The sequence below is a fragment of the Amphiprion ocellaris genome, chromosome 3, assembly GCF_022539595.1.
Source record: "Amphiprion ocellaris isolate individual 3 ecotype Okinawa chromosome 3, ASM2253959v1, whole genome shotgun sequence".
NCBI classification, from domain to species: Eukaryota; Metazoa; Chordata; class Actinopteri; family Pomacentridae; genus Amphiprion; species Amphiprion ocellaris.
This window is the reverse complement of record NC_072768.1, coordinates 18921273-18942102: the sequence shown is the minus strand read 5'-3', so window position 1 is coordinate 18942102 and position 20830 is coordinate 18921273. Positions and strand designations below refer to the sequence as shown.

At 39.2% G+C, this 20830-nt stretch overlaps 1 protein-coding gene across 2 annotated transcripts in view; it reads right to left on the bottom strand.

Annotated features, from left to right (window-relative positions):
• Positions 1-20830, bottom strand: part of nell2a (neural EGFL like 2a) — a 91723-nt gene that overhangs the window by 39143 nt on the left and 31750 nt on the right. For both annotated transcript variants that reach the window (XM_055009309.1, XM_055009308.1), the window contains exon 13: positions 6768-6893. In XM_055009309.1, the coding sequence (XP_054865284.1) occupies positions 6768-6893 (126 nt within the window). The remainder of the gene's footprint in view (positions 1-6767; positions 6894-20830) is intronic.

The following is a 20830-nucleotide window of genomic DNA, read 5'->3' as shown; positions in this document are numbered from 1 at the left end:
TTCTGAGTCGTACGGCTTTAATTCAAACTCCAGCGGCACGGCAGGAAGGCTGCGGGCCTAAATCCTCTGGCGTAGAACACAGGCGGCAGCCAGCTGCTTCACTATGCCGCCGCTGAGTTCGTTTGCATTGGTGCAAATTGCTTTTTTAATTACAGGCACAGAGGAAATGCAGCATGTTGCCACCTCTTTGGAGATGATGCACACAGGGAGCTACTTAGCATCGTGTTTCACAAGCTCCAAACAACTGCCGAGGAATGAGGCAGATCTGCCGCTCATCACTGGCTGTGTCATCCTTGATGAAAGACAGACGTTACATCAGGGAAGGATTACTGACTCAGGTGTTTCTTACGCATTTTACTCTACATGTGGACCTGCATTTGCATATAAAAAAAGTCAGCATTTTAACCAGACGCATGGGTGACCTTACAAAAGTCCTTTTACGCAAGTATTTTTGTGTTTTTCTGCAACATCTCTTCACTCCCGACTTTAAAATACATCTCTGACGTCACAGAATTCCACCACCGTTTTATTCAACACATCCTGATTTTACACTGATGCTGCCTACTTACTGTTGGTTCTCACTAAATTCCTGTGCAAATATTTATTTTAGTTTACTTAGCTCTCCTGGGCTTGGGCGAGATGCTACGGCAAACATCAGTTGATATCTACATACAGCATATTTAGATATGAATTAAATCAATATTTCTGCTGAATGTAAAGATTCCTCTAAGTTTTGACTGTGAGAACCAAGACATCTTGCACACTGTCTGAGAACTACAACTCTGTCAGATTTAATTCCCTGAAGCTCAAATTCATGAGTATTAGATTCAGAACCTTAAAAACGTTTCTCAGTACTTCTCTGTTAGTTTGAACCTTCAGACAGTCTGAGGACTGAAATTTTAAAAGTTTCTCAGTACTTCTCTGTTAGTTTGAACTTTCTGGTTAACAGGAGCCTTAAAACTTGTGACCATGAGTCTTGATTTCACATTTAGACCATCCATCTGAGTTCTTCTCAGACCTTCACCTGTGGGTTTTTTAGAAATCCACAACAAACTTTGATTCTCTTCACTGAACAGTAAAGTTTGTGGAGATCAGAAGGTAACATTAGTTTGATCAATGCCTTCAACTACTAGTAGACTTTATCTGGAAAGCAGTTTTCTGAAATGAGTTCTTAGTAAATCTGTCCACAATCAAACCAAGAACATAGAAAGAGGAAATGTTTGAAGAAACAACTTGATGTTTTCATTTCAGACTAGAAAACGCTCCAAGACCTTTATCTGTTTTTGCTCTTTTTGATCGTTTTATTGTCTCTTCTGTTTAATTTGATCTTCTAAAGTCTAACTGGTGTCTTTTGAAATGTTTCGTCTTTAGTTTGATTCTTCTTAAACATTTAGTTTTGCTCTTTTCTCACCTTTTATTCGTTTCTAATGTCTGATTTGATTTCCAAATGTTTTGTCTTTTTAATGTTTAATTGTTTTTTCAAATGTTTTATCGGCTTGTTTGAGTTTCTTTTCCTTTCCCAATATTTAATGTTTCGATTAAATCTTTAAGGTTTTTCTTTTTAAATGTTTTACCACCTTTTAATGTTTAATTTTCTTTTTAAATGCTTCATTGTATTTTCTGTGTAATTCCTATTTGAAGTTTTATTGTCTTAAAGATGTAATTTTCTAATTAAACATTTAATTTTTTAATTAAATGTTTCGTCTTTTTCAGCTTTTTATTGGATAGGCGTAGTGAGAGACAGACAGGAAACAGGGGAGAAGAGTCGGGGAGAAGACATGCAACAAAGGGCCGCAAATGGGAACCGAACCCAGGCCACTGCGTCAGGGACCAGCCCCTGTACATTGGTCACCTGCTTAACCCGTTGAGCTATACGGGTACCCATGTTTTATCTTTTTAAAGGTTTAACGATCTAATTAAATGTTTTGTATTTTTTAAAATGTTTAACATTCTTCTTGTTTAATTGTATTTTTTAAATGTTCAATTCTGGAAAATACTTTATCTGTAATTTTGAATATTTGTATTATAAAAATTTTGTTTAATTTCATAATGACGTGTATTGTATCTTGTCGAATGATCTCATTCGATATTTTGTCTGTTTAATAGAGTTAAACATTAAATTACATTAAATTATATTAAACAGACAAAATATTGAATTAGATAATTCAACAAGATACAATACATGTCATTATGAAGTTAAACAAAATTTTTAAAGTATAAATATTAAAAATTACAGATAAAATATTTTCCATCATTAAACATTTAAAAAATATAATTAAACAAGAAGAATATTAAACATTTAAAAAAATGCAAAACATTTAATTAGATCGTTAAACCTTTAAAAAGACAAAACATTTAATTAAAAAATTAAATGTTTAATTAGAAAATTACATCTTAAATTTCTTAAATCTTTTTAATAATAAAACTTTTTAAAAGTTTTATTGTATTATTTTTTTCCTTTGATTTAATTGCTTTTTGTTATGTAGTTTATTTCTTTAATCTTCTTTTTCTGTCAAGATTTTAACCCCAACCTTAAAAATGAAATAAACCCTTAAATCACAATGAAAATACTTCTGTTGTCACAATCATGAGTTAGTCAATTATTCAGTTTATCAATTCAACTTTATTTGTTTAGCACCTTTTACACAGATGACAAAACTAAACAAGCAAAGAGAAAAAACTATGATTAAAACTATGATTAAAACTCAAAAACACATTTAAAAAAAAAAAAAAAATTTAATGTAATAAAATATGTTGTGTCCAGGGGATGGAGGGAGTTTATTGAAGTCTTCTTGGGCTCACATGGGAAATCATTTAAAATATAAACTTGATATTCAGTCTAAGGAAACTGCAGAGCGACAGAAGAACCAACAATATCTCCTGTTTTCTCCTTTAATGAGTCGACTTTTCTTGTGCTTTCAGACCAAAGAACTACAGACTCTTCACAACCTGCTCAAACTCTTGGTACAGGACCTCACCACACGGGTCAAGAAGGTTTCCTTCTCATTTCTACTCTGAAGCTCACCTTCTCCTGCTCAAACTGCTGACAAATGTTTCTGCTGCTCTAAAGTCTGGTCTCCAGAACTTCCTAAAAACTCTCAAAGTCTCTTCTGCTGCAGGTTGTTTTGTAGAACTGTTCCAGAAAACCTCACTAAACCACATGGAGGGGCCTCAAGATAGTCATCCAAATGAAACCGTACAAAAACCAAACTAGTACAACCCAAACACTAAAGTCTCCTGCAGCCTACCAGAGAACCTCTGAGAACAGAGAATCAGGACAGGAACTCTTACCTTCTGGACAACCAACGTTGGTTCTCAAACAAGAATACAGAATGTGTCTGACCAAAAACCTCTAAAGACTCACTACAGCCAAGACAAAGACACAACTCAGCTGCACCAAATCCACTAATCACTGCACACATTAGCACCATGTGCAAACTGTGGCTAAAGAACCTCATTTACCAAGACAACTATCCAGTACAAAGCCCTAAAACACACCAAGAAGCACATTAAAGACGATTTTACTGCTGGAAGCTGCAAGCCAACACCTAAAGAACAGACTAAAGCAATGGAGCCAAACCCAGTTCTGTGGTGAAGAGAAGCAGAGGAAATGTTTGTCTGCAGCCACATACAGCAGGAAGACACTGAGCTGCTCAGGTGTTCCTGATAACACTGAGCTGCTCAGGTGTTCCTGATAACACCTAGCAGCCACCTGGACAGCCAATAGGAACACAGCTTACTGGAAGTCCAGAGGGCGGGGTTAGTGAAGGAAATTTAGTTTAAAGTTGAAGCAGAAAGTTAACAAAGAAAGTTGAAAACCACCTTCTGATCCCTGAAATCTCTGAGTTTTCACACAAAGAACACCTGAACATGTCAAACTGGTTCCATAGTAGAACACTCATTGTAAAAACGTCATAGTATGGTGTGTTGCTCAAAAAACATTAGGACCCGGCTGTCAGGGGACAAACATGTAAGAAACATGAGAACAGAGAGAACCCAACCAGTAGGTCACAGTTTATCATCCCCCAGTCATCTCCTGAAGTCCATATGGTGAGAGACATCAGTATCTGGTTGTTCATTTACCAGAGGATGCTTATAATCATGCTGATGTGGTCTGTACTCTACAGTATTTTAGAGACTCAATAAATGCCTAAGTCAACCCGCCCAGCCAGCAGGCAGATGGGTCCCCCCACATTAGAGCCGGGTTCTGCTCGAGGTTTTTTTCCCTGTTAAAAGGGTGTTTTCCTTGCCACTGTTGCCTTTTGGCTTGCTCTGGGGGTCAGGCATATTGGTTCTGTAAAACGTCTCGAGACAATTTGACTGTAATTGGCGCTATATAAATAAGATTGAATTGAATTGAATTGAATTGAATTGAATTGAATGGATTTTTTCTTTAATGCTTTTTAGTTTTTAATAAACATTTAAGAGCCTATATGTAATCAATAAATGGCCTTTGCCTATCTTAAGAAAAATTCACTCAGAACTCTGATATGTTAACAGTACTAAATAAATCAATAAATACATGCATACACACAAAAATAAGTTAATACATTAACTGTGTTAAGATAAGATTTAGATTTTTTAAAAAATTTGTTTATGTTTTTGCAGAATCCAGTATTACTCACTGGTTGGTCATTACATTTTATTAGTTTGATTTCACTGTTTAAAATGATGCCACCTCTTTTCAGACAGAACCTGTGATAATAAAACAATACAAAATTTTTAGTTCCGTGTTAATAAAGCACTTAAAGCTTTAAGTATGGCTAAATGCTTTTTTCAGAATTAAATATATCACTCCTTAGGTGGTAGTGGTCCCAAGTTCAGTAAAGTTGGAAAGATATTCACAGATTCGGACTTCCAGCATCAATAACTCATTAGATATAGGTTGTCAAAACATAAACGGTGCCTCTTTCCCATTGTTGCAAGGCAGACAATGTGCTACAAGCCCAGTTTTATCAAAAGTAGCTGTCTTTCAAGCTACAGGAATAACATTGGTGTCTACGGAGTGAACAGGGTCCGTCTGCAATTTGCAAAACCACTGCAACAGTAAAGAGAGACAAATATTCAATAACTTCACTCTTATACATTGTAGTGTCACTAAAATCACTGCAGCCTTCAACTGGCTCCTGTTGACAAAGTGTTTTAACAGAAATGTAAATGCTGTAATTTGATTCTTTTAATGAACCATGTAACTTGAATGGATGTGATGCTGGTGTGACCACAGTGCACACGTCTGATGTTGCTCACAGTGGTCCAAGGGACGCTCAGGGAGTTTGTGTGTTTGCTCAGACTCATGAACAATTACAGGGAACATTGCCCCTGATACACCTGTCTTAAGAACTGCTTTGGAACAGCCTTGTTTGTCCTTTTATTGGTACATTAATGTTACTTAAAGTCCTAGTGCTTCTAGTCTTTGTTGAGGCCAAAAGCAAACAACAATATTGCATCAATAAATAAATTACTCCTGAATTTACTGCGTTTTTGATCAAAAAAGATGATGTAATACGGGCCTATTTTTCTTATATCTAACAGTGTGTAACTAGCGATGGAAGAAGCTGTTTTGACCAGACGGCGCTACAACCACAATCATCCACAACACAGACAGAGAACAAAGACGGTGAATCATCCAGCCAATCTTTCTAGATTGATTTGGTTTGCTTTGAAATTGACTTTGGTTTCAACTTTGATCAGGAACAAATGGGTCTGCCGCCTCCACTCACAGTCTCGCTGTTTCTCAGGTTCTCAGTGACTTCCTCTCTCCGTATCACACACACACAGTACATTCACACAACATACGATGACTGTACACTCACACATACGCACAAACAAGGCAGCGAGTCCACAGACACTTTGACACCTCCAAAGAGACCCGAAGTGAATCTTTTCTTTTTTTTTTCCAAAGGACGGGATAAAAAAAAAGTCTCACAAACGGTGGGAATCACTTTAGAAAAAGATCTCAGTGTTTCAAATATGTGATACAGCAAACAACTGACTTGTGTCACAATATAATAGAGATTAGATAGTCGGGTTTCTTACTGAATAAATGCAGTTTGACAAAATGAAAGTTTTAACGAAACAAGAAAATAAATACAGTTTGTAATCTACAAAGTAAACCCAAATCAAAATTTATTCACGGTATCAAGTAGTAATGCTGGTAGTTATTTGTGTGTGTTTGTGCTTTCTATTCAAATGTGGGGCTACAAATCAGAGCAATACCAACAGAAGCAAATCAAATTCTGACATTCATCCCCACATATACACATCAAATAAGCAGACAGTGAGTAATTGTAGGGTGGCAGAGGGAGCGAGGGAGGAGGCGTAGCACATGGCTAAGGTTCACTGCATGTTTTGCAGGTATTGCTTGATAACAATGTCTCCCGGTCATAACGTGATTTTCTATTACCCAGCTTCCCTATTCGCTGCCACACTGCACTCTGACATCGATAACTCACAATGTTTGCATCTGAATGTCTGCCTGAGTCTGTGAGTCTCATGGCAGCAGAACTTATCATTACGAAATCAAATATCATCCTCCAGGGTATGACTAAAGATGCTAATTAAATCATTTCTAGCTGGCAGCAACCTAGTGTATGGATGTAGGTCTGCGTGCCAGACAGCTACAAGAAAATCACCTTCATGTGTGAGACTCGAAGTAGTGGACACAAAATGGTGGCTCCAGAAACCGAAGCTCATGAAAGGAGAATAAAAAACCAAGCGCTCTCGACTTGATTCCAGTCTGTCAAAAGGCCAGCGGAGGAGGAACTCACCTGTGCAGGAATAGTCATCGATCCTGATGTAGCCCGTATGGCAGATGCACATAAAAGAACCGGGGGTGTTAACACACATGGTGTTCTCCCTGCAGTAGTGCTTCCCTTCAGCGCACTCATCAATATCTGAAGAGAGAGAGAGAGAGAGAGGGAGAAAGGAGGAGAACAAAGATAGATGAGATGTGAATTGCTGTCATGAAGCAGTCTATCAATTGACAGCATGACCAATGAAATGACAACCTTCAACATCGGAGATGGACTGTTGACCTCTCCATCCACCCCTCCTAATTACTACAGTACACAGAGGGCTTTGTCATCTGAACATAAATACTAGTATTTGCCATTTTGGACCACTTCCACAAGGAACCTGCATAGCATTTTGTCATGTTATTTTGTGGCTTATTTAAGGTGCCTCCCCCATCCTGGGAATCACCTCATACAGATCGTGTAGCTCTCAACCACGTAAAGGCTCCTAAAGCCTCCTGCTCAGCCAGTGGGAAAAGGGCTATTTGTCTTCATCAGTGGGAGACAGAGGTCGAAATGCAGAAGGTCCAAGAGAGGTGGGTGCTGAAGCACTTAAGGTTGAACCACTCGATTTTCACCCTATTAAAAATAAAGCACTGCACATAGTGGATTAGCTGCTTTTCTCCTGATCATTCAGCTCCTCGCAGTGCAATGAACATACTCTAAATGTTATATGCTGTAAATAGATACAGCAGAGGAAGAAGTATTCCACTGGAGAAGATCACTGAAAAGGATGCACACACAAACACAGAGATTTTTCTTTTTTTTTTTTTTTTTTGACTGATTATGGGTGATTATATTTCCGCTCGGCTGGGCACAGTTCTGCTTGCCGGTACATGAGGTCATCAAATAACAATGTGTCCAAAAAAATGATAATGTTCCATCGGAACAGCTGCAGCAGGAAAGTGAAGGTGATGTCAATCAAGCAGCCTCTGTACATTACCACACAGTCCAGACTCAAAGGTATAATCTAGCAAAACAAGTGAAAGCACCTGTGCAGGCATATGATGAGTATCTACCCCTTTAAAAACACGCATAAATATGACTTGTCTGTACCCGGTTTCTATAAATTATTAGACATATTAAACTCTCTTCACACTGTTGGCAAATATAAATGGGTTTTGTAAATTAGACTAAAGCATGCTGCTGTCTTGAGTTCAGGGACGAGACAAGCATCGTGTCAGTGCTTGACTATGGTGATATTCCTAATTCTCATGCTGCTCGCTCGACCTTAAACACCTCGATGGAGTTTATCATAGTGCTTTGCATTTCATTACAGGAGATAAATTTCATACTCATCACTGTGTACTGTATGAAAAAGTGGGCTGGCAACTAGATGAGAACTACACTCATTTTTATTTATAAAGGTCTTTTGAAAAAGCTACCTCAGTATATCTCTTTTCAAATTTAAAACTGCTGCTCACTAGACCAGATCTCAGGACTGTTCAATACTACATCACAGAGGATTTTAAAACTTGATATCCCATCCCACTGGTCGGCTTTTAAGTTTAAATCTATGGTGATATCCAGATCCGCTCTGTATATGTCTTTATTTTATGTAGCTATATCGGACTGCAGGTCCGATATAGCTACATAAAATAAAGACATTTGTCATTTGACTGAATTTTGATTGTTTTAGCCACAACGTTGAACAAACTTCACAAATTTCCTGTGTTCATTTATACTTTTCTCTTTCATCATAAATCATTGATTTATTTATTAGTTTTTATAGTAAATAGAATAGAATAGTTAAATAGAAGCAGAGAAGTAGGCCTATCTGGTTGAAGAAGTCAGATTTTTAAAGACAAGATTCAGAGTCAGACGCAGCACCACTCTGAGTTGGTTCTGATGCAAAATTCTGCAAAGGATTATGCATAATCACTATCTTGTGTTCCAGTTTTGTGCACATCAGGTCCATATGTTGTCTAGAGGTTGCTGCTACAAAACACGAGTTGAATTCTGTGTATCCACATATGAACATGTTCACACGTAAGGTGGTTATCTTTTCTGAGCTGGAGTTTAGTAACACTGTTACCTTGTGGGATTTTCCAAACATAATAAACTAGCTGTATCTCTCTCACTTTTGTCAGACACAAAGTCACAGAACATAGCCCTGGAAGTGGCTGCAAGCAAGTAAGCAAGACACACACAGACCAAGAAACGCATTTTCCAGCAACATCAAACTCAGAGAGGAGAGACCAAATAGTTACCTGATTCCTCAATTCATTTTGAATTTTGCTTGCACTTCTTACAAGCCATGAAGCTCCTTTCCTCACCTGTTGCACCTTTTACATCTCGGGACTAATCTGTTTTTGTCAGTGTTTTGTGTTTGGCATGAATAAAGTAGATCTCATCTTTGGCATTCTAGAGTTTTTAGTGCCCTAAGGAAATTAATTAGCAAAATTCCTAGCACAACAACACCCAACTTCAACTTGTAGAGAGTAATGGTTAATCAGCCTGAAGAGCTATGAGAATCTGCAGAGCCACGTTGGACACAGTGCATAATCAAAAAGTTGTTCGCAGCACCAGACCCAATAAGAATTAATGATTAGCTCTGAGCTTTATGCACGTTTTCCCACTTTTTGCTTACTGCTGTGGTGTGACTCATAAAGAAGCAAAGAAGCCCAAACGGGAAGAGTGTAGCTCATCTGCCCCACATGAAACAATAAATACTAAGAGAATCCTGCGGAAAACCTGAGCTAAAAATCAACTGAATATATCATGGTAATGGGACTAAATTGCAGTTCATTCATTCAGCCCGACATTGACTTCATATTAGCTTAATAACTGTTTTGAACCAACCAATCAGTGGAGAGTGACACATCTGCCCTGCTAATGTCCATTTGTTTCACCACAGAGGAAAGTGCAGTGGTTAAAAATATGTTGATTTAAAAGCTATTATTTGTGTAAACTGACTTACATCAACTCATACAGTTGTCTTTTATCGATAACCAGCTAACTCTTTAACAAGATGACGCCTCCGGTCTTAATCCCTAAGCTTTGATTAGTCAGTGGCATCTCTGAATGGGAAACACTCATCCATCTTTTCAGCTGTCTGGAACAAGGTTGTACTGATGTTGTTCTGCCTTTCCTGGATGTATAAACAGTTATTTGCCAACGTTACCATGACAACATGATAAACCAATGCTGTGTCAGAGGTGTGTTTTACTGAGTTTGCCATAGAGGATTTCTGAATTAAAACTTGGTTGGTGCAGCTTTAAGAACATCATTTATTAGATTGTCCTTTGTTTTTTCTTCTCACTCTCATGATTCCATATTTGGATCCATATTAGCTGTTGCCTTAGCAACAGCTATTCCTGGGTTTTAAACTGCGTGCCAAACCTTCAGACAGAAGATGCACAACACTGCCAGGGTAAACAAAGTAATCTTGATAATGTGATGCAACCAACTGCAATTAAATGCAAATACAAAACAAACTGAACAAACCTCGCCATGTACTATGCCCCAAAGCTTTTTTCTATTGATAGCACAGGTCAAATGTAGGCACTTTCTGAGAGTCATGTTCCATAGTCCTTGACATTACCAATTTATTATTCATTCACTGTATTCAGTGTCTGTAAGAGAACAAGAGGACATTCACCCTGAATATGTTCTGTGCCAGATGCTTCTGCGAAGAGCACTCGAAATTGAATTTCAATAGATTTGCATTGGCATTCACTCAGCTCGCATGTCCTTGGGTAGAGCACCGCCCACCACCCTGCAAGCTAAGGGCTCACCACCTGCCTACAACTGTGGCATTCACATTTCCTTGGTCCTCTTCCTTTCACAGTTCCATCAATACTTGCTGCCTCCAGCTATTCAAACGCTTCCCATATAAATGAAGCAGGCAGACAATCGCCGAACACCTATGAAAGTACATGTGTCCTTCACTAAATGAATGGAGGCTAATTACTTGCTTGGGTTTAAAAGAAAGAGAAACAGAGGGATGTGGGACATAATGGGAAGTAGAGGGAAGGGCAGACAGCAGGGCAGGTAAGTAGAAGAACTGGATTGGAGACAAAGATGAAGTGGCAACATGTTATATTGCCGAGATATAAAGAAAAATAGATAGAAAAAGGGAAGATGAGACAGATGGAGAGAGAGTGAATGACTGAGATTGTAAAGTGAGAGAGAGACAGAGGCCGGTGGGGAGAAAAGGGCAGGTGAACTTGTGGATTAAACATAGAAAAGATATAGAATGAGAAAGAGTCAGTGTGGAGTAAAAGTGGTGGAAGGTGTGTAGTGTGTGTGAGAGAGAGTGAACAACGGAGATAGCAGGAGAAAGAGATTTAGATGGCAGAGAAAGAGAAGCAGAGAGGAAGCAGCAAAAGGTATTAACCGTCACAGAAGAGACAGAAAGTAGGAGAACAAATTCAGTCTGTCCACAGCGGTAACCTTGAGCAGACATGCTGGGTGACAGCTTTGCCACTTTCTGATTGGCCAACCGTGGTACGGCTTTGATTCGGAGCCTATGAAGTACAACCATCCATCCCGGCCCTGGTGACAGCAGTTACGTTTGTTAAAACAATATGTTAGGAGGTGAGATGATGAGGGGCAGAGCACGAGCGTGTGGGGGAGAGCAACCTTCTCCATCTCCATTAACGCACTCCATTTTCTTGATTGGCCTGTCACATAGACACACGTGACGCTACAAGCAAAGAAGGCTGGCCGGGACTCAGCGGCGGCTTTTATCGCTGAATGGAGTGCTCAGGGTCAATCTGTTGCCACACAGCGATGGATGACTGGAAAACGGCAGTGTTCTTTTTTTTTTTTTCACCTTTGTACATTCCTGCATAACGACTGAATCAGTCATTGTCATATCGGAGGAGGGCGAAGAGCTTTGCATTATTTAACAAAAAACATCCTACTCATGCATAAGGGGGGACGTGTTTTGGTTTCTGCTGTCAGACAACAAACACACAATACGAGGTGCAGTTCACTTCTATAATGTAGGAAAGGAATGTAAAAAGTGTGTTGAAATATTGTTTAAAGAGTCTTTCAAAAGCACCTGTTCTATTTGTTCTGCTGCCAACTACCAGTGACGTGTATGTTTTTTGTCTCATCTGTGTTTTTTACATTTGAACACCATAAGGAAGTAAGTTCAAATCCTTTGTCTCCGTGTCAAAAATTTAGTTGTCTCAAAATATATGAAAAACAATAAACTAATAGTATATGTATAACATTAAAATGTATTTAAAGGCCCATCTTTAAGTTGGAGGTGCACACCACTGCTAACTTCATCAATAAACATGATGGTAAAACATATTTGTGTAGAAGGGACTTTTTGCAAAACGAGGCTAAAACTAGACTGGGCTGCAGAGTGGCTTGGTTGTTAGCACCTTTGCCTTGCAGCTAGAAGATCTCCGGTTCACATCCCTGCCTTCCTGAGATCTTTCTGCATGGAGTTTGCATGTTCTGCCTGTGCATGCATGTGTTTTTTCTGGGTACTCCGGCCTTCCTCCCACAGTTCAAAAACATATTCAGGTTAATTGGTAATTCTAAATTGCCCGTAGGTGTGAATGTGAGTGTGACTGTTTGTCTATATATGTAGCCCTGTGACAGACTGGCGACCTGTCCAGGGTGCAACCTGCCTTCACCCTCAGTCAGCTGGGATAGACTGCAGCCCCCCACCACCCTAATGAGGACTAAGCGGTGTATGGATGATGGATGGATGGATAAACCTAGAATGGGTGATAAATGATAGCGATATATAGCAGCAGTTAATCATAGAAATAAGGAAATAGCTTGATTGAATGTCAATAGCTTCACTTAAATGTATTAGATGCAAATCGCCAATGAAAGCACAGACTGAAAGTGCAAAGTTCGTTTACATGAGCACACTCCAAGCAGGCTTCCTCTCTAGCCTATCATATCCCTTGATAGTGGAGTTCCTTTCTCCTTCCTCCCTCTGCTGCTCCCCCAGCGGTTTTGGGGCAGATCTTCTGAGACACACTAGTCCTTTGAACCTTAAGGCCACTTAATGCTTTCAGCGCCAGTGTCCATCAGGGAACACATGAAATTTCCTGATCAAACCACAGCCGTGATTTCTCCTCTGAGGATGTCCGCGTGCATATCAAAATTCATGACCGTGTGGACAGCACGCACTACATCTCGCCAACTGCACATGTGCCAGGCAGAAAAGTGGTGCTTAAACAAATGACTCTGATGACAGGCTGCACAAGGAGATTCTTCGTCATCCACACCTTCATAATTCATCATTTAAAGAGCTGCACTTGAAGTCGTCGCTACTGATTGGATTTGTACACGCTCTCCATTGACGGAGCCAAGTACACAGTAGGAAGTCTTAAATTCTCCAGAAATCTAGTGCTCTGTTCACGTACTGTGCTTGGAACATCCAAGAATAATCACGTTAATATGGTGCTACATTGTAATCTGTAACCAACTGCTATATAATTGTGTTTTTTGTGTGTTCTACACAAGGGGAAATACGACTATCCGTGTGGAAAACTGACGTACTTATTGTGGTATGAAGAGAACATTCGAAAAGCATAAATTGGCCATTAACCACAGTCCACTGCAGCAGATTTGCCTTGGCCACCATCCTTGCACTTTTATTTACTTTCTTTATTTAATTGTGTCTCAAGGTAAGATAATTTCTTTGCACTCATAGATTTTAATTTTTGTTTTTTGTTTTTTTTTTGCTTTTGTGTGTGTAAAATAAAAATAAATGTTTTTCTGCTGGCTTTTACTAAAAATATGTCATTCAAAATGATCAATAATTATCAATATTGACTGAAATGAAACATTGTAATGAAAGATTCCAGATGGCTGATGGTAGTAAGAGCTGCCTGGGTGCCACAGCCTGTTATATGTATCCACACATTCAAATTCACGGGGATACGACACATGCCATCACCAATTGTTGACATTTTAATATTCCCACTATAGCTCATTCAAGTGATCCTGCAACTATGTAAATAGGAAGTAGCAGCTTATCCCTCTCCGTTTGCATAGCATGGACTTTCTGGTAGGGACTGTCTTCCTATCTGTGTCTCGTACTGCAGTACACCGAGGTCTGGGAGTAGGGAGATAACACTGCCGTTGCCTTTGGACGTCCCACAAAGACACCCGAATATGTGCCATTCCATCAGCAGCCTCACTTTATCTCTCCTTCTTTCTGTCTTTTTCCCCATCTATCCATCCCTTCTCTAACCATCTCACTTACTCAAGCAGATGGTTTTCAATAAATGGCAGAGGGCCCACGCTTGCCAAAACATTGTCTGATATTCCTCAGTAGTCATTTCCCTCATGGCCAGATACAGTATATAGCAGTCAGAGGAAAAGGGCGGTAAGACAAAGAGCTGTCCCTGCCGGCCAAACTACGTGCCACTCGGCAAATTATCTCCACTGTTGGCCTTGGTTCCTAATGGGTGGAGGAAGGTGTCAGAGGATGTTACAGGGTGCCTGATTTGGTTTAAGGGAGTGTCACTGCATCAAATGTTGACTTAAAGCTGCCGTTCAGGATGAAATGAATGAGGCACAGTAGATTTTTCTCCCTCTCTCCGCCCCATATGAAAGAAAGCAAATTATTATTCTTTGGAAAAGGTTTAACATTTCTTTAATATTTGCTCTTGCTTTAATTGAAATGCTGACATTGTATATATTGCAGTTTATCTATTTCAAATCATTTTCTGAAATGAAAGGTTGCAATTAGCATGAGAGTCACTTAATCTACTGATTACTTTTTAATTTACATGATTAGGAAGCCAACAGTGATGCCTCTAAATTGACTACTTTGTTCACAGCTCAGGTAGACCTCTTTTTTTTTCTCTTCCACTTTCCTTTTATTCCATTCTCTCCCTTTCACTCTAATCAGGCCCAAAAAGACCCAAAACAAATATGCAAAACGTCACTGTCAATTTAGGAAGGAGCAGGAGCCAATTAGGATGACTGAGTGGAAAGAATCCCATTAGGAGGGAACAAGAATAAAAATCATTCCGAGAGTGCAGTTGTTGTCTAAATACCAGACACTCACACTGTGATCAATCACTGTAAACACTCAGAAGCCTGCAACCTGACTTAGAACAATGAACATCAAATAAGGAAAAGATAGAGGAGGAGTGTATGAGACTGCTGGCAGAATTGCAAGAAGGTGTGAGAACGTGTACTTATTGTTATTTTCTTGTCAGTGTGTGTACATGGTCGCAACAATGCAACAAATTCAACCATACATGACACTTTCCACATGAGGATACAATACTATTCAATTTACCAGCGTTCGTGGAACCTTCGATGCAAACACCTACCGGTCTCTCCAGTGTGTCTCTATGTCATAATAAACATGCACTTAACACAATTCGATTTGGCATGAATCAAGTCAAGCCTGGTGAAGCGCACGGACAAAACTGCCTTGTTTACGTGCAGCAAGTGCGAATGGGGGTTTTGCTCTCCATCATAGCTCTCATTAATCTGGGAAACGTTTTCAACCACACGTCAATCGATGGAACATCATCATCCATCACTCGTCACTCTGTGACTATTTGTAGCCCGCGGGCCAGAGGTCTAAACAATCAGCAGCAAGGAGCAGTAACAGCCATCAGAGCTCAGTGAGAGGCTGATGCCAAGATCACACTTAGCTCTGAAATATGTGTGCTGCCAGATATGTTCTCTTTTCATTTGAAATTGCTGCATTTTCTTGCGTTTGATTTATTGGATTTATTCTATTGCTGTATTTGAATGTAAAGCACACTGCATTGCCTAACTACTTGCAGAATAACTCTGATTACATCTAGAACAGAATATTAACCAAAATTAAGCTAAGATGTGGCTATTTATTCATTTACTTTTAATATATGCGCTTCCATTACCCAGTAATCACTGAGTGGGATGCATGAAAATAGATAGGAGAGGTTAGCCGTATATCAAAGAGCTTCTCTGGTTTTATGCCACCAAATTCAAAATATTTTGATCTTCCACTGAAGTAAAAGAGGCAAAAACACATTGAAAAATATCAAGAGTAAAAGTAATCATGCTGCAGACTGATCCCGTTTAGTGTAATAATAATTATATCTAGCATATTATACAAGTGGATTAATACGAGTGAAACATCTTAGCAGCATTTTGCACTGTGGCTGGTCAGAGCAGAGCTAACTGTAACTACTGTATGTACTGCTATACTAATGAACAACATATTTTACAAAATATGAAATGTTTTGTAATTAAAATAATTAGTAACAATAGAGTAAAGGTAGCTTAGTAGAAAGAGGAATATTTCTCACATGGAAAAACCAAAATATGATTATCGTCTATATCTGCAGTTGCCTTTCGATTTACAAAGTTTTAGTTTATAGCTGCTCAGGCTGCAACTTTACTGTTTTGGATTACTCTCAGAGCATCATTATCTGACGCAGCAGTCAACAGAGAAGCTCGAACATCCCACTGTGTGTTACCTGTTCAGCACCAAACAGAAGATAGACACAATTAGCGAGGAGCTGTTTCTACGTGGTGAAACATTGAGCAGCTAAAGAGCCACATATTTCCCACATTAGTGTGTGGTGTCCATAGACTGTATATAAACACAGCAGTGCTCCAAAAATGAGCAAAGAGATGGAGCATGAGTGGAGTTGACATGGACTGTCCCCTGACGGCGTCAATCTGCCACTCACAGCGGCCACGCCCTAATAATGTATTCATCTAAGCCTTAATACAATTTAAACGAGTGAGTTAAATAAACATTCACACGCCGTACATTTGTCATCAAAGGAGAAACCAGCTGTGGAGACTGAAAACGTCTTTTGCATCAGGTTGTAAACATGTTTATTTCTGCTGTAAAGTTGTGCATTTTAACATGAGGATCTGTGGGGATTGACTCACATTTGGAGACAGCCTCAAGCAGCCATTCAAGAAGGTGCTACTGGGTAATAACCAAAAACTGAGCAAACAGAGAGTCTACATTGGAGACATTGGAGATTAGCTCGCTGTAACTATTTAAAAGGTGATAATGTCAGTGTTTTCTTTTTTCTTTTCAGAGTTAAGAGAAGTATGACTGTACTTAAGAAAGTACATGCTTAAATTTGAAATGAATGAAACACAAAAATAAAGCAGTAAATGATTTTAGTGTGGCTCCATGTGTAAAAGGAGCAGAGAGAAGAGTCCTATGCCGTGCTGCGATACTGTTATTGACAGAAGAGAGGAGCGTCGATGAAGGTGGGATTGTCTGTTTTGGGTGACATTTCAGCAGGGTCACAGAGGCAAACACACACAACCAGTCACACTGCGTATATGTCGCCGTGTGTGTATTTGTGTGCAATTCATGTGAGCGCGAGGGGTTCAGGGTCCTGGCCGGCGGGGAGCTGGGAGGCTCGGGCCTCATCCCGGCAGAGATTGGGTTTTGGAGCGGGCCGTGCTCTTCAGTCGCTGCCAATTAGCCTGCTGCCACCTTGTGACATTTAAAAGACAGCAGAAGCAATCAGACGGGTCTGTGCACACACGCCATTTGTCTACACACTACGCACACAACTCAGTCACGGCTGAGACGTGATAACACATTCTGTGTGCAAACTGTTTTATAAGATGAATTTTCACATGAAATTTCTGTTTACAGGACAAACCACATAATAAAAGAGCAGCATAATAGTTAATAATTTTCTGGTTTCCAACAAGCTGTTAAGTTAGTCTTCTCTCCTCTACTCGTCTTACTTCTTTTTGTGTATACTGTATGATTTTTTGTTAATATTTGCTATGTACTGTATATATATTTTGTTGAATCATCTGTTGTGGAATTACAACTGTGATTTGTTTTACTTACTTGCTCTACGATGTGCCTATATGATTGTATTTCATGTATATTGTAACCAACATGTGTGCATTAAAGGACTCGTCCAAATGTTTTGTTTTGTTTGGGTTTTTTAAAAATTTTTTTTAGTAAGAGCAGGATCATTTCAGGAGGTGCTGCTGTTCAGTTTGTTTGTATTTTGGACTAAGACCATATTTGTGTCAAAAAAAATCCATTCAAAGAGCAAAGCAAACACTAAAGCGATGCTACCAGCACACACTGGCCCTGATGCCAAAGCCTGGCTCATTCCTCTGTACCATTAGATCTTCAGTGTTGATTAAAACCTATCAAATGCACATCAGTAAGCCACACTGTTGCACTGGCCAACCTCTATTACCATCAATGCTGGGCACTCCAGTTTATTCCAAGTTAATCCCACATACTGTACTCTGTGCTTGTACTGTAATCAACCAACAGCACAATAAATGTGTGATACTACAAAGCCTAAAATAGTCCCTCACACATGTTTTATTCACTCCAGTCTGAGTTTGCTGAAAACTTCAGTACACAGCTGTTTAAAGGAAGTATTTTTTTCTTTTGTTTCACTTCCCATTTTAAATGCAAACAACAAATTGTGACCCGTTTTTCAGGATTTACATTAACAAAACAGGCTTGGGGCTGAGAGCTACAGACAAGACAGACAGAAAGCATTGAGACATCACGTCACCGGATGTCATCTTTTTATGAGATCTGTTGACACTAAAAACACAGACTATTGCCAGCCTTTTCCTTAAATGTATGTTGTGCACACTGCAAACGGAGTCCACTGTACTGCAGCAGAGGAAGAGATCTCATTGACTGATATCTCTAAACTTAGACATATAAAACTATGTCCAAGTGGTAAATGTCTATAATTAATTTATAATGGAAAAACAGACCGTTTAATATTTGTGCTGTTGTTTAACTTCCTATTAAACTGTGCTTTTGTCTAAATGTGCCACAATAAATCATAAACAATTCAATAATGTGGCTGTTCCAAATAAAGTTAGTAAAGTGAGTTACTCTTTCGGATATGCTGTGCATCAAAATAAAATCCTGTTGCACACTTTGTCTCCTTCCATTTCCACGATTTAACAGAATGGCATTTTGTTTTTCACATTCCCCATATGAATGCCACAAAAATACCCAAGCAGACCTTATTTCTGAGCAATTCTGACAGGGAATTTCTAAAGTAGGGCATTTCAAAACCAGACAACAATGGGAGATGTCTCTCTGCCTGCAGTCCTCTACAATGCTGAGTTGAATAATGGTATTATCTCAACACGTTGAACTCTACTGATTGTTCAATTTAGAGACAATCACACAGTCTGTCACTCCTCCACTGCTCGCCCCTCTGTCTAATTCTGTCCTAAACACACGCATGCATGTAGCAAAATGGGCCTTCAGCCCGACTGTGCTGTGAGAATAGGATTGCGAGAAAACTGGGCTTTTTTTTTTCTGTTGGGGAACTCAGCACTCAAACACACACACACATAGACATGCACCTGCACACACACACACACACACACACACACAGACTTACACAAAGGCAGGGCTAGTATCCCCCTGAGTTTTCCCTACTGCTGTTTCTATGAAAAATTTACACAGAAGTGATCTCACCAGCTATTTTGAGCCCATCTCTGACCTAGGAATGTTTTAAAGAGCTAGTATCTGTCTCTGCTTTTTGTGAAGTTTGTCTTTACATTTGACTAGACCCAAAAAATGTGTGTGTGTTTGTGTGTGGTTGTGCGTGCATAAAACCTATGCTCATTTGTGTGCCTCTGTGCCTTTCTGTTTTATGATCCTCCTGCTGCGCTCAATACACGAAATTGCATCTAAAGTTGGACTTTTCATCTCATCTCGCACACAGTACCGTACCGAAGCTCATCTCCAATTGAAAGCAGGCGATTTTACTCATCTTTTCGCACATCTCCTCGCAGCCACGTAATGGCGTATCTATTACACAAACACAAACATTCTCCAGTCCGGCCACGGTATCCTCAATGTTTTGGCAAGCCTTCTTATATTTTCCACACAGGGCACACACAAACACAATCATATAGTAAGTGAGTTACAGAGACAGACAAAAAAAAAAAGAAAAAAATCAATTCTTTTTGAGAGAACTCCATCAGCAAATTGAGTCAATTTCAGGTTTCTCTGTGCAGTCTCTGATGCAAAGGCTCACCACAAACACTGCCATCCAATTTCATAGCGAGAGTCAGGCTGCTCTCGAGATGAATAGTCTGCACCTGAAGTGTTGATGTTGGAGGCAAAAGTCTGTCTGCTTGTACTTTCACACTGGTAATGAGATGGGCTGCTCTTTCCTTATTTTTCTAGCAATGAACCGCTGCAAATGTTTGAGGAGCGTCGATGATAAACATGTGACAACAGCATGATAAAAAACAAAACAAAAAGCAGTCAAGCTGCAAATGAAATATTGCTTTGGTGTTTTCGGCAGGTTTTGAACGTCTTTCTAGGGTCTTTCTTGTCGCTGACGACACTCAGCTCTGTCTCCTGATGTCACTAGTTTAGACATAAAGGCCTGGAAGTCATGGAATATTTGATAGCCCAAAAAGGATCAAACAGCAGCAACTGAAACTGATCCCTCAACTAAAGGGACAGAATTTCTCTCTCTAAGCAACAAAGAGAGACTGATGCACATTTTATATTAGAACAATCTAGCAATATTATTGTACTGTTCTCCTTAATGGTCGATGAAAAAATACAACAAACCAGCTACAATGAATTGAGAACTATAAGACCAAAAGGAGAGCATTCATTCCACCTACTTTGAAATTTTTACTGCAGCTGCCTGTTTGTTTTCATATTGATTATAAAATTCTTTTATTGGTTTATAAGGCACTGCGTGGCCTTGCATCAGACTGTCTTTCAGAAATGCTTTCAGTCTACGAACACAGGAAGGACACTCAGATCCTCCAGTTCTTCACTTTTTGCTGTTTCACAAAGCAGAACAAAAACATTCGCTGAAGCTGTTTGCAGTCATGATGCTCCGAGTTGCTGGAACAACCTTTTAGACAATGTGAGGGGAGCTGGAAATATAAAACTGAAACCTAGCTACAGCATCTATCCTGGCTTTTATGTTCGCGGATTTAGTGTTTATACTTATTTTACTTTTTTATAATAAATATAAATTTTACTATAATTAAGTCATTCTGTAATTTTTACTTATTATTTTTTTATTTTTTATTGCTTGTTTCACCTTTTATCTACCTATTTTTTCTCACCTTATGTGTTTGTTGGTCGC